Source organism: Wolffia australiana, chromosome 18 (assembly GCF_029677425.1).
Source record: "Wolffia australiana isolate 7733 chromosome 18, ASM2967742v1".
Classification (NCBI taxonomy): domain Eukaryota; kingdom Viridiplantae; phylum Streptophyta; class Magnoliopsida; order Alismatales; family Araceae; genus Wolffia; species Wolffia australiana.
In genome coordinates this window covers 10,197,832-10,209,498 of record NC_135852.1, presented here as the reverse complement: position 1 = coordinate 10,209,498, position 11,667 = coordinate 10,197,832, and the positions used below count along the sequence as shown (strand labels likewise).

The following is an 11,667-nucleotide window of genomic DNA, read 5'->3' as shown; positions in this document are numbered from 1 at the left end:
TTTTGCTAGCGTAATAGATGGCCACCAGCTTCTTTTTGATGCGTTGACGAAGTCGGAAGCATCGCACATCAGCTGAAAGGAAGACTCCATTCTGGTGCTTGTAGAATCATTGCTTTCACTATAGCCTCCTTAATCTGAATGAAAGCTTTCTTCCCTGCATCTTTAATTTACAAAATCACATCTTTAACTAATAAATTGGTCAACGGGTTAGACAACTTAGCACAATCTTTGATGAATCTTCTATAAAAGCCCGCGTGGCCAAGGATCCTCTAAGTTCCTTGGTGTTGGTGGGAAGTGGAAGGTTCTGGATCACCTCCACTTTGGCCTTTTCCACTTTCAGTCCACGGTTGCTGATTAGATGTCCCAAAACTAGTCCCTCTTGAACCATGAAATGGGACTTTTTTCAACTAAGCACTAGCCTTTTCTCCAAGCATATCTGCAATACCTTTTCCAAATTAGACAAACATGAATCAAAGTCCTGACCAAAAATGGACAAATCATCCATAAAAATCTCTAAACAGTCACCGACTAAATCTGAAAACAAGGCAGTCATGCATGTTAAAATGTGGCAGAGGCATTACAGAATCCAAATGGCATTCTCCTAAATCCAAATGTTCCGAAGGGGCATGTAAAAGTAGTTTTCTCTTGGTCCTCAGGGTGAATTTCAATTTGATTATATCCTGAATGTCCGTCAAGAAAATAGAATAGTTTTGACACGCTAATTTCTCTAAGATTTGATCAAGAAAGGGCAAGTGATAGTGATCCTTCTTTGTTACCGCATTTAGCTTCTGATAGTCGATACATATCCTCCAGCTAGTTGGTAATCTACTTTGGATCTCTTCCCCTTGCTCATTATTGGTCACCGTTATCCCGGTTTTCTTAGGAACAACATGCATCGGACTAACCCATGGACTATCTGAAATAGAATAAATAAATCCTGCTTCCAAAAATTTCCAAATCTCTTTTCTAACTACCTTTTGCATGATAGGATTTAGTTTTCTTTGACACTCTCTAGTAGGCTTAGCATTATCTTCCGTAAAGATTCTATGAACACATGTAGATGCACTAATTCCCTTAATATCTGAAATACACCAACCAATAGCAGATTTATAACTTCTAAACATGGTTAGCAATTTACTTTCTTGGTGCGATGATAATGATGATGATATAATAACAGAAAAATCATTGTTCTATCCTAGAAATGCATATTTCAAGGTAGATGGTAAGGGTTTCAAATCAATTTTTGAATCAATAGCACAAATACTTTGTTCAAAAGTAAAATTATCTTGCAAATCATGAGATGAAGAACACACAATATCAAAATAATCATTAGAATCAATCAAACAAATGTCTTCTCCAACTTTTTCTGGATATTTCATTAGCCTAGACATGTTTATTTCAACCTTCTCTTTTCCAACTTTTAATTCAACAACCACTTTCTCCCAATCTGTGTTTGCCCTAGTGTCACACGGTCAAATCTCGAGCTACGTTTCTTGCTCGGAATTGGCGTGTGCCGGCCTCAGTGTTTGGAGCAGAACACTGAGCAGCCTTGATCTCTTGCAGCGGAAGCTTGTGCAATTGCTTAAGATTGCTTGAAAGGGGTTAGAGGAGATGTTGGTGCTAGGCACCATCAGTGAATAGGGTCATTGCATTGATATCTTAAAGAGTACATCAAGATTACATGGGGGAAGACGAGGGTGTTACAAGGAACAAGATTAGGCGCCTTGTGCCGAGGTAATGTCGCCACACCGCCTCAAGGCCGACGCTCCGCGTGCGCACCCGCTCTACCGTCACACAAGTGCGCCAGGCCGGACGCCGTGCGCCGCAGACCTAGCGATCACACACGCCACCCCTGCCTTAACGATCACACACGCCACCTGCACCCATGTCAACACTCTAGCGCGCAGTCTACGCGACGCCGCCGCATTCGACGCCCCCAAGCTGGGCGCTGAGCGCCCAACATTACCCACAGGAGCGCTGCGTGCCCACTGTGCCATCTCGGCTCTCTATGCCCCACATGCCTTTGTCTCCTGGCGGGATGTCTCCCCACCGCACGCCCCGCACACGAAATGCATGCGCTGCCCGTGCGGCCGCTGCGCGGCACCCCGTACAACTCCGCGTGCTGCACCCGCAGTATGCCGCCCGGCCTGTGCATCCCGCACCCGCGCGCAGTGCTTCTCACTCCCGTGCGTAGCACTCTGCGCTGGCGCGTAGTGCTGGCGCCTGCATGTGACGCTTGGCTTTGGCGCGCGGCGCTTGGCACGCGCGCGCACACGCCGATCAGATCCCGCGCCCAGCACGTGCGGACCGTACCTGATCCGTCTCGCTCTGGATGTGGACAGGCACGTGCGTAGTCTGCCGTGAATCACCACCGATAGTGGCAATGGCCTAATAGATCAGGTATTTGGATATCACTATCCATTATGACTCAGTCCTTAAAATGTCGTGAGCAAACATACAACGGACACGCCCTCCCAATAAGCACACAGGCCTCTGGGCAGGGAATGGCCCTAACTAGGCGGCATTCCCTGCCTAGAGGCCTGCGTGCTTATTGGGAAGGTTTGTCCGCATGTTCGACTCATGAAGTCTTAAATACTGAGTCAAATGGGTAGCGATGCCCAATACCTGATCTATTAGGCCATTGCCACTGTCGGTGGTGACTCATGGTAGACTGCGCACGTGTCGTCCACGCCCAAGGCGGGATGGATCAAGTACGGTCCGCGCGTGCTCGGCGCGGGGGCTGAACGGCACAGGCGCACGCGCGCAAGTGCCAACGCCAAGCGCCACGCGCAGGCGCCAACGCTACCTGCCAGCGCCGAGTGCTGCGCGGGGGAGCAGGAAGAGTTGCACGTGGGTGCGGGACGCGCAGGCCAGGCGACATGCCGCGGGCACAGCGTGCGGAGTTGCGTGGGGTACCGCGCAGTGGCCGCGCGGGCGGCGCGCGCATTGCGTGTGCGGGGCGCGCAGTTGGGAGACATCCCACCAGGAGACTAAGACATGTGGCGTACAGAGAGCGCCAAGACGGCACAGTGGGCGCGCGGCGCTCCTACGGGTAATGCTGGGCGCACGGCGCCCAGCTCGGGGGCACCGAATGCGGTGGCGTCGCGCAGACTGCACGCCAGAGTGTGGACACGGGTGCTGGTGGCGTGTGTGATCGTCAAGGCAGGGGTGGCGTGTGTGATCGCCACGCCCGCGGGCGCGCGGTGCCCGGCCCGGCGCACGGATGACAGGTAGAGCGGGCGCGCGCGCGTGGAGCGGCGGCCCTGAGGCACTATGGCGACATTACCTCAGCGCAAAGCGCCTCGTCTCGTTCCTTGTAACACCCCTCGTCTTCCCCCATGTAATCTACGATGTATTCTTGACGATGTCAATGCAATGACCCTATTCAGTGACGGTGCCTAGCACCACCATCCCCTCTAATCCCTTCTATGCGATCTTAAGCAATTCCAAGAGCTTCCACTACAAGAGATTAAGGCTGCTCAGTGTTCTGCCCAAGCACTGAGGCCGGCACACGTCAATTCCGAGTGAAGAGTCCTAGCTCGAGATTTGACCATGTGACACCTAGCTATAGCTATGAAAGGTCGTCCTATGATGATAGGAGCATTCCTAAGATTTTCGGTAACCTTCATATCAGCACCTATGAAATCTATAGGAAAATAACAATGCTCTATTTTAACTACTACATCTTCCAACAATTTATAAGGTTTCCTAATAGACCCATCCGCTAATAGCAGTTCTAACAAGATCGGTTCTAAATCTCCAAACTGAAATTTATCGTATAAGGGCTTTGGCAAAATGTTAACACTTGCTTCTGAATCAAGTAGAGATTTTTGAGAAAACCATTCCCCTATCTCGCACTTGATCAAGGGAGCTCCAAGATCTTTACGTTTTAAAGGAAGGTTTTGTAAAATAGAGCTCACATTTTTGGATAATTGGATACGCCTTTGCTTTCTACTAGGTGTACACAAATTTTAAAAAAATTTAGCATAGGAGGGAATATGTTGAATTGCTTTTGTCAAAAGAATTTGAATTGTTACTTGCTTGAAAAATTCTAAAAGGTGCTCATCATGTGCATTTGGTTTTATCTTTGAAGTTTTCAAAGTATCAGGAAAAGGAGTGGATGGCACATAATCCTTAGGATCAGGTTCTTTCCCGTTATCCTCTACATCTTCATGATATTCTTCTACTTCTACTTTTTCAGAAATATCAGGAAGAATTTTACCACTTCTTAGCTTAGAAATAGCATGCACGGGTTCATGATGACTTCTGGTAGAAATATGACTGCCAATATTATGTAAATTTCTAGGATTAATTTCAGGTTAAGTTGGGAGTTGACCTTGTTCAAAAGGAGATGGAGTGTATGGGAGTCTGTCTTTGCCGCTTGCTCTTCTCGCATCCACTCCATCTCCTTTTGAACTCTTGCATCATCCCCACCATTTGAGCTTGCATTTGTTCCATCTTATCTTGTTTTTCTAGCACATTTCTATACAACTCATCATAAGAAAGGTAAGAGTTACTGTTAGGCTGAAAAGAGTTCGGTGGACCGCGCAGATAGAAATTCTATTGCTCTTGTTGCTGGATGGATGAGGGATTAGCTGGATAAGATGGCCTTTGCATGTTAGGTGGGTTGTTTGTATTATCCCTATGATTCCAAGAATTTTGACCCATAGGTCTATTCATTCTTTGCCGATCAATAGCCATTACCTGTTCATGTAAAGGACAATTTACCTCTACGTGATCGGCACTAGAGCGATGATGGCATAATGACATGTTTATCTAAGATGCTCGAGGCTCCTCTTGAGTGCCTATGTTATCTATCTATCTATCTATCTATCTATCTATCTATCTATCTATCTATCTATCTATCTATCTATCTATCCATCTATCCATCTATCCATCTATCCATCTATCCATCCATCCATCCATCCATCCATCCATCCATCCATCCATCCATCCATCCATCCATCCATCCATCCATCCATCCATCCATCCATCCATCCATCCATCCATCCATCCATCCATCCATCCATCTGTCTGCCTATCTGTATATCTGTCTATCTGTCTATCTGTCTATCTGTCTATCTGTCTATCTGTCTATCTGTCTATCTGTCTATCTATCTATTTTCTATCTATCTATCTATCTATTTTCTATCTATCTATCTATCTATCTATCTATCTATCTGTCTGTCTGTCTATCCATACGAATACGGCGAAGGGCGCGAAGGGAGCTGACGAATCCATCTATTTAACGGAGCTGAGAAAAAGGGGAGAAGGGGGCGGCACTCTGATCCAGGAGAGGTTGTTCTCAAGAAAGTGAAAGAAGGAAAAAATGCTTGTCGGGGCAGCGCTCGTTTCGACAGCAGCGCCATGCGCGGGTAGCCTCGTAATCTCCTCTACCTGTAATGGTCGTATGAACTGTCTGGGGAATCTGAACTGCAGATCAGCCGCAGTAAATTCCATCTCGTCGCCATTGTTAGGACATTTAAGCAGATCTACTTCCCGTTTTGTTAGAGTGAACTGGGCTCGTCTTCTTCCCCGCGCTTCAGGTTTCTATCTCTTTAAAAATTGTCTTCTTTGCTTAATATATCAGTTCTTGTTTTCCTTGACTATTTGAGGAAGAGATTGAAAACCCAGTTCCGTGCTTTGCATGTAGTGATCCAATTTATGAATGATGAATTAAAGGTGGTTTTTTGGTCCAATATTACCTGATTTCTTCGGAAAATGACAGGGATACTTTCCCAATCGTCGTTGAGTATTTTTTCTTTGAGATTTCATTTTTCCATTCTTTGACGCAGTGAAGAGCGTAGAATTTACTGAGGAGCCAGCGACGAATGTGAAGTTCTTGAAGGGTATTCAGGTCCCGGGCTGCTCATCTCCATTATCCCTTGTGGGAGCAGGTTTTTCCACACTACAATGACACCAAACTTTGGAAATTCCCAACTATATTTGCCCCTTACTTTATGAAATGCGGATAATTTTGGGCATAATTCTTCCTGTTTGCTTCTATAGGGTACAGGGAGAAGGTTTTTGCCATCATTGGAGTGAAAGTTTACGCCGCTGGGTTCTATGCTGATCCCTCAATTGCTGATGCGCTACAGAGCTGGAAAGGGCAGCCCGCCACTAAAATCTTAGAAAACTCCACGCTTTTCCTAGCTCTTTACGAAGGTGAAAACTCTCTCTCTTTCTCATCTCTCTCTCTCTCTCTATATATATATATATTTATGTATTTTGTGCTTTGAGCTGCAACCAACATATGAATCAGAATAGAGTTTTGATGGTAGTATTCATCACAATTCAGAGTGATACATTATCACATCGTGGGTTCTTGTCTAGAAGGAAAAATCAGAAAAAAAAAATGAAAATTGAGAGTTTTTCCAATCATTGTGTTGTAGACTCCAGGGAGAAGTCACTGCAGATTGCTCTTGTGCGAGATGTCGATGGGCAGACCTTCTGGAACGCATTGAATGACGTCATTTCACCAAGAATCAAGGAGCCTACGGCAGCAGATGGGGAAGCTTTGGAGATTTTTCGGAAGACTTTCCAGAGCCGACCATTGAACAAAGGAACTGTGGTTCTCTTGACTTGGGTTGAGCCTTCCAAGCTGCTGGTATCTAATCATTAGTTGAACTTTGGAGTAAAGAACATCATTATGCATAATGTTGGTGGACGATGATTAAAATGATCATCGTGATCCAGAAAGCAGTCATTGTTGATGTCAGCATCATTCTCATCTTGAGTGATAAAACTTTTGTCATCGTCATCATCCTGCCGCAAATGAATGGCAATGATTACGACGGTTTCATCATTGTCTCTCATCATTGGGACGAGGCTAACAAAGGGATGATGACAAGGGGTGATGATGAGTTAATGTCATCATTTTCATCCTGGCTAGGATGATAAGTAATGCAAATGACAATTTCGCCATCGTCATCGGCATCCTGGCAGGGACAAGTGATGTAGGCGATGATGATTCATCGTTGTCATTGGTGATGGTGAACAGTAATCCTGCATTACACAAACATTGATTTTTTTCTGAGTTGATGGCTTTTCTTCAGGTCTCTATTTCCTCTGAGGGAATCCCTTCTTCCGTGGACGCCACCATTGAGTCTAAAAGCGTTGCCTTTGCGCTCTTTGAGGGGTTCTTTGGCCCCACTCCTGTATCTCCTTCTCTGAAAGCCTCAGTTGCCAACGGCATCATGATTCTCCTTGATCAGTGAATTCTCCCTCTTGAGACAGGTGACAATTCATATATTTTCATTAAACTTCTGCTTAAAACCTGAGTTTAATTGTTTAAACTTTCAGTTTCAAACGTTAGGTTGGCAACCAGCCTTTGTTCATCGCATTAACCTTGTCTTTTAGACAGGTCTTTGCCATTGCGACATTTAACTGACTGCATAGTGGATACCCTTCATTCTGGATGGAAAATCGCCCATAGATCCTGTTGCTGTATTCAAGTTTTGTTTTCTTATGTCTGTACCCCTGGAACTGAACTGTGGATTAGTGAGTTCCACCTGTACTCGGGGTAGTATCTGGGATTGATTTGGAGATGAGTATCTTTGTACCGTATTTTGTGTAGAATAAAGTACTTGTATCATTCACTTACATGGACTCTTAATATTATAGAAGTATCATAAACTTAGTACAATCATATCTAGTATTCAGTTGTGCTAATTTGAGCCTTGTTCATTGTAATCTCAATATTTACCGACAAATCCGAGCTAAAGTATTTGGTTTTATATTTATTTGATTCGAAATGTAATTTTCCCTTCAAGGCTTGTCCATTCAATAGAAATGATGCGACATACGTCTTCTTTATTCATGCGGTTCTGTGTGAAGTTGGTCATACAGTCTGTGACCCACAATAATACGTATTAAATTAATGTTTGAAAATCCGTGGGCTGTTTATAATCATCCCTGATTTTAGTTCTGTCATGATTAATACATGGTGGATATGCTTTTATTGGATATGAAACTAAATTCTTTTATCACATCAAGTATGATGATACTCCATTTTCATGACTTCTGCTAATATATTATCGATTGAGTTCGTAACAGATTTCTAATTCTTGAACCTATAAATTCATGTGACATGAATATGATCACCCCTTATGAGCATATGATAATTTCTTGAACATCCGAAGCAAATTGCACGACTTATGCATAACTGCAGGATCACTGTTACAGTTTAGGGATGCTAAAAGATGAGGGAAAGCTATGCTGGATTGAATAATAATTTAAAATTAGAAAATTTGGCTTATTAGTATCATAATGGAGAATCTAATGACTAATAAAATCTCAATATTCCTGCTGTACTCTCAGAACCTATAAATGAACAGACTTTGGGTCTATAGGAAGCCAATATAAAGTGTTTTACTTGGGCAAGTGGTACTATCTGATGTCATGGGGAAATTCTGTGATATATATAAAAAGATACAAAATCAAGACTATGGATCTTCAGAACGATTATATTGGCTTTAGATGTCCTTTATAGACCATTGTGCTTCTTCTTTTATTTATCCAAAGCGATTCACCTAGATTATAAAAATTTTAAATCATAAATTTCAATCGCTTTGGCTGGAATGTTTACGCATTAATGTCAGTGACAGAAAAAAAAATATAATTTTAGATTTTATTGTATATACTCACAATGCAAAGGCAATGGTTTGGATTTTCTATCAGCAGTTATTTAATTGAGATATCCATGTATTTGTACTGGCCTTCAACTTCAAAGTACTTTCTGGGAACAATTATGTGACTCTGAATGAATTACTTCTACCAAAAGAGTAAGTATGTTCCCCTGTAGATATTACTGTAATCATGATGTAAAAATTCCGATTATTTAGCAATCGGTTAATTAATTTCCTACTTATTTTTCCTTACCCTATATAATTGCTCATGCCTATCAAGATAGAAATACACATTCAATTTCAATCCACACTTAGGCGAACAATTCAATCAACTCACGTAAACCTTTCATACATGACTTTTAGAGCAATACAGTCTGTATCCTAGGCAGAGTGACAGCGACTTTAGACGAGAGGAGACCCGGTGACGAACTCGGTGAAGGCCAGAGCGACCAAGCCAAGCATGGCGAACCTACCATTCCACATCTCCGCGTCGGAGGTCATGAGCCCGCCAGAGCGAGACTCAGTGGTCACTCCTTTGAAGAGAGGCACGAGCGAGGCCAAGGAAAGGACCGACGCGGTCGCAATGAACCACTGCAGACCGGCACCGTCGGCGAGCTGGGCGGCGAGCCCAGTGCCCTGCGCCAGCTCCACGCCAAGAGCCGCGACGAACCCAACCATGGCCAGCCTCCCGTTAATTCTCTCTGGCGCCGGGCCGGAGAAGGCCAGCACGTCGGAGAACTTGGTGCTCACTGCCTTTGGCCGAGGCGTTGGGGCCGGCGAGGGCGTGGCCACTGTGGGTGCAACAGGGGTTTGCACCTGCTCCGCGTTCACTGGCTTCTCCTGTAACCGAAGAAAATCCGATGGTCAGGTTAAGATGAAAAGTAGCGTCTTTGCTTTCAGCAATTGCTTGGGAAGTAGGGTATCAGATGTAAGTTTTAAGGCAGAGAGAAACCCACCCACCAGGTTACTGGAGGAGTTTAAGAAGGGGAGAGGAAGATTACTATCGGCTGTGACTATTAAGACAGAGGGAGACCCACCCACCATCTTGTGGGGGGGAAGAGAATTAAGAAGAGAAAATGAAAAATACTATCAGCTGAACTTTCAAGACAGGGAAACACACCAATCAGCTTATTGGGGGGAGAAGTTTAAGAAAAGAAGCACAATACTATCGGCTGTAACTTTTAACATAGGGAAACCCACCCACCATCTTGTGAGAGGGAAGAATATTATGAAGAGAAAATGCACAATACTATCAGCTGTAACTTTCAAGACAGAGGGAAACACACCCACCAGCATATTGTGGGGGAGAAGTCAAAGAAAACAGGTATCAACCTTACCAACAGCTATGGCTTTTAACACAGATGGAGACCTACCCACCAGGTTATTGGAGGGAGAAGTTAAAGAAAACAGGTATCAACCATACCAACCGCTTTGGCTTTTAACACAGATGGAAACCTAACCACCAGCTTATTAGGGGGGAGAAGTAAAGGAAAACAAGTATCAACCTTACCAAAAGCAATGGCTTCTATCACAGATGGAAAACCACCCACCAGCTTATTGGGGGGGGATAAGTTAAAGAAAACAAGAATCAACCTTACCAATAGCTATGGCTTATAACACAGATAGAAACCTACCAACCAGGTTATTGGATGGGGAGAAGTTTAAGAAAATAAGTATCAACCTTACCAACAGCTATGGCTCCTAACACAGACGGAAACCCACCCACCAGCTTATTGAGGAAAGAGTCTAAGAAGAGAAGTAGCAGCCTTCCTATCATCTATGGCTTCTAATATTGAGAGAAACCCATCCACCAGCATGTCGTGGAAAAAATTTGAGAAATGAAGTAGCAACCTTAACATTGAGGGAAACCCACCCAGTATCTTCATTCTTTACCGCTACAGCTTTAAAAACAAAAGTAAAGAGGACTGTGGCATACCTCTGCCTGGCATCGGACTCGGAACGAGGCGTGGCGGCGCGCGCCGAGGCGGCTGCTGCCGCTGGAGGCCAGGAATGCAACTGAGGAAGAGGACATGGTAGCGGCAGAGAGGGCCATTGGAGCTACTTCTTTGAGATTTGGAGGTTCGCGGCTGCTGGAAACTTGGTCGCTTTGTATTAAACATGTGACCGAGCGGTGGTATTTATAGTGCAACGCAGAGGTCGAGCATGGTCGCTATTAGGCCACGTCGTGTAACGTCACGGAGGGGCCTTCGGGGAGATCGCCGGCCCCAGTAAGTAGACGTGGCTAGACTAGAGCCAACATATTGATGAACTTTCCAGAGAGTTCTATCGTCAGAAGCTGTCCTCTCAAGAGCTCCACCGTAATCGTGGCTTCAACCCGTTGAACGTGGCTTGTGACAGTCCTCCCAGTTTTTGCCACAGTCCGAGTTATCGTGACAAGCCCGGGGAAATTAATTTTGTAGGCTTGTCTGTCATAGCGAGATTAATAAATTATTATTCGTTTTCAAGGAAATGTTACGGTTCGGGTTATCACGGTAAGTCTGGAGAATAAATATTGGACGGTTGTTAGGATAATAAAAGATGTCTAGTGAAATTAGTATTTTAGGCTTGTCTTTCTTACTCTCTCATAGTTAGATTAATAAATTAATATTCGTTTTCAACGAAACGTTATGGCCCTGGTTATCATGGTAAGTCGGGGAAATAAATATGGGACGTTTGTCGTGTCATCGTAAGATTAATAAATGATAAGTCTGGGGAAATCAATATTGGACGGTCGTCTCTCTTTCTTTCACGTTGATGACTAAATTAAGCTTCGTTTTCGACGAAATGTACGTTCCTTGTTATCATCGTAAGTCTGGGGAAATAGGTATTGGACTTTTGCCTTTCTTACCGTCTCATAGTTAGATTAATAAATGATAAGTCTGGGGAAAGCAATATTGGACGGTCGTTATTCGTTCTGTCACATTGATCAATAAATGAAGCTTCTTTTCGAGGAATGTTACGGTCCGGGTTATCATGGTAAGTGCGGGGAAAGAAGTATTGGACGTTGGTCTGTCTTACTGTCTCATACTTACATTATTAA

The 11,667-nt window shown here is 44.2% G+C and overlaps 2 protein-coding genes across 3 annotated transcripts; one reads left to right on the top strand and one right to left on the bottom strand.

Moving 5' to 3' along the window:
- The first annotated feature begins 5,226 nt into the window (after positions 1–5,226).
- FAP3 (Chalcone-flavanone isomerase family protein) lies at positions 5,227–7,602 on the top strand. Of its 2 annotated transcripts, none has more exons than XM_078590121.1 (6): positions 5,227–5,546; positions 5,796–5,897; positions 6,010–6,165; positions 6,393–6,607; positions 7,056–7,236; positions 7,364–7,602. In XM_078590121.1, the coding sequence occupies exons 1-5, from the start codon at positions 5,330–5,332 to the stop codon at positions 7,215–7,217; spliced, it is 852 nt and encodes a 283-aa protein (XP_078446247.1). In that variant the 5' UTR covers positions 5,227–5,329; the 3' UTR covers positions 7,218–7,236; positions 7,364–7,602. The 2 variants fall into 2 exon arrangements, with proteins under 2 accessions (XP_078446247.1, XP_078446246.1); XM_078590120.1 differs by having other exon boundaries at positions 5,228–5,546; positions 7,360–7,602.
- Positions 7,603–8,902: 1,300 nt separating this feature from the next.
- Positions 8,903–10,753, bottom strand: LOC144715206 (early light-induced protein, chloroplastic-like). Its single transcript, XM_078590122.1, has 2 exons — positions 10,564–10,753; positions 8,903–9,467 (listed from the first exon to the last, which is right to left on the bottom strand). Exons 1-2 carry the CDS (start codon positions 10,678–10,680, stop codon positions 9,030–9,032), a joined length of 555 nt encoding a protein of 184 aa, XP_078446248.1. The 5' UTR covers positions 10,681–10,753; the 3' UTR covers positions 8,903–9,029.
- Between the last annotated feature and the right edge of the window lie 914 nt (positions 10,754–11,667).

Bases quoted from the DNA above. Each gene is read 5' to 3' on its own strand.
- FAP3 (XM_078590121.1), top strand. From the start codon at position 5,330: ATGCTTGTCGGGGCAGCGCTCGTTTCGACAGCAGCGCCATGCGCGGGT. The intron at 6,166-6,392 runs GTGAAAACTCTC...ATTGTGTTGTAG, and splicing joins TTTCCTAGCTCTTTACGAAG to ACTCCAGGGAGAAGTCACTG. The intron at 6,608-7,055 runs GTATCTAATCAT...GCTTTTCTTCAG, and splicing joins TTGAGCCTTCCAAGCTGCTG to GTCTCTATTTCCTCTGAGGG.
- LOC144715206 (XM_078590122.1), bottom strand. From the start codon at position 10,680: ATGGCCCTCTCTGCCGCTACCATGTCCTCTTCCTCAGTTGCATTCCTG. The intron at 9,468-10,563 runs GTATGCCACAGT...CTTCGGTTACAG, and splicing joins GAGTCCGATGCCAGGCAGAG to GAGAAGCCAGTGAACGCGGA.